Source organism: Colobus angolensis, unplaced genomic scaffold, assembly GCF_000951035.1.
Source record: "Colobus angolensis palliatus isolate OR3802 unplaced genomic scaffold, Cang.pa_1.0 Scaffold79, whole genome shotgun sequence".
NCBI lineage: Eukaryota > Metazoa > Chordata > Mammalia > Primates > Cercopithecidae > Colobus > Colobus angolensis.
The window spans coordinates 532,298-534,169 of NW_012121709.1; the positions used below are offsets into that span (position 1 = coordinate 532,298).

Genomic DNA, 1,872 nt, shown 5'->3' on the forward strand with positions numbered 1-1,872 from the left:
AAAAAAAAAAAAAAAAAAAAAAATGAGGCTTCTGGAGCTATATAGATATGGGTTAAACATTACGGCTCTGCCATTCATTAGATCTGTAGCCTTTATTTATTTATTTTGAGAAAGAGTCTTGTCCTGTCACCCAGGCTGGAGTGCAGTGGTGCAATCTGGGCTCACTGCAACCTCTGCCTGTCTGGTTCAAGCAATTCTCCCACCTCAGCCTCCGGAGTAGCTGGAACTACAGGTGTGTGCCACCAACCCCGACTAATCTCTGTATTTTTAGTTGATATGGGGTTTCACCATGTTGGCCAGGCTGGTCTTGAACACCTGACCTCAAGTGATCTGCTCTCCTTGGCCTCCCAAAGTGCTGGGATTACAGGTGTGAGCCACCACACCCAGCTAGATCTGTAGCCTTCAATGAGTCATATGGGCATCAATCAAGTAAAAAACTCTACTCTTCTCAATCTGGTCTGAGTCACGATTATTCCCAGAGCAGAATACTACAGTATTCCCGTATTTTGACTGGCTTCTCTGTTTCTGGCCTTGCCCTCTTGCTCGAGCTTCACAGTGTCCAAAATAATACTTCCCCACCACCCGGCTTTTTTGTTTGTTTTTTAGTTTAGAGACAGGGTCGTGCCATGTTGCCCAGGCTGGTCTTGAACTCCTAGGCTCAAGCAATCCTCCTGCCTTGGCCTCCCAAAGTGCTGGGATGAAGGCGTGAGCCACCATACCTGGCCTGAGTGCAGTGGCCTGATCTCGGCTCACAGCTGCCTCGACCCTCCAGGCCCAAGCAATTCTCTCACCTCAGCCTCCCGAGTAGCTGGGACTACAGGCGCGCGCCACCACGCCTGGCTAATTTTTGTATTTTGTAGAGATGGGATTTCACTATTTTGCCGGGGCTGGTTCCCAACTCCTGGACTCAAGCGATTCGCCCGCCTCAGCCTCCCAAAGAGAAGTGCTGGGATTTCAGGCGTGTGCCACTGCTCCCACCCCAAAGTAGTATTTGTTATTATTATTATTATTATTGAGACGGAGTTTCGCTCTATTGCAGGCTGGAGTGCAGTGGTGCGACCTCGGCTCACTGCAACCTCTGCCTCCCAGGTTCAAGCGATTCTCCTGCCTCAGCCTCCCAAGTAGCTGGGACTACCGGCGAACGCTACCACGTCCAGCTCATTTTTGAATTTTTAGTGGAGAACATGTTGGCCAGGATGATCTCCACCTCTTGATCTCGTGATCCGCCCGCCTCGGCCTCCCAAAGTGCTGGGATTACGGGCGTGAGCCAACGCGCCCGGCCTATTACTAGTTTTTTTAGGCAGTGTCTTGCCCTGTCGCCCAGGCTGGAGGGCGGTGGCGTGATCGCGACTCACTGCAGCACCGACTTCCCGGGCTTAAGTTATCCTCCCGCCTGGCTAGGGTTTTGCATTTTTTGTAGAGATGAGGTCTTTTTTGCCCAGGCTGGCCTCTAACTCCTAAGCTTAAGCGACCCTCTTGCCGCAGCCTCCTAAAGTGTTGGGGTTACGGGCGTGAGCCACCGCGCCCAGCCTAATGGAGGAAACTGAGGCTCGGAGACAGTGGGTAATTTCCCCAAGGTTCCACAGCTAATGAGTGGAGCGGCGATTTGTGGAACGAAATGAATGAAATCGATATGGCAGTGGGCCCGGACGTGCCCGGTCGGTGGAGTGGCTTAGACGCCGAGCGCGCAGCTCACAAACGGCGGCCGCGGTTTCCGGGAGGAAGCAAGGATGGTTTGGACGCTGCGCTTAGCGCCTCCGCGGAACCCCCGCGCTGCCATTCCCGGCCGTGGCTCGGTCCTCGGCTGACGGGAAGTAGGAAGTGGCGGCGGGCGTCGCGAGCGGTGACATCACGGGGGCGACGGCGGCGAAG

The 1,872-nt window shown here is 54.1% G+C and overlaps 1 protein-coding gene across 1 annotated transcript in view; it reads left to right on the plus strand.

The window, feature by feature from the left end:
* The first annotated feature begins 1,633 nt into the window (after positions 1 to 1,633).
* The window catches only part of PTPN11 (protein tyrosine phosphatase, non-receptor type 11), a 103,439-nt gene continuing 103,200 nt past the window's right edge, over positions 1,634 to 1,872 (plus strand). The window contains exon 1 of the mRNA XM_011928728.1: positions 1,634 to 1,814. Within this exon, the coding sequence (XP_011784118.1) occupies positions 1,634 to 1,814 (181 nt within the window). The remainder of the gene's footprint in view (positions 1,815 to 1,872) is intronic.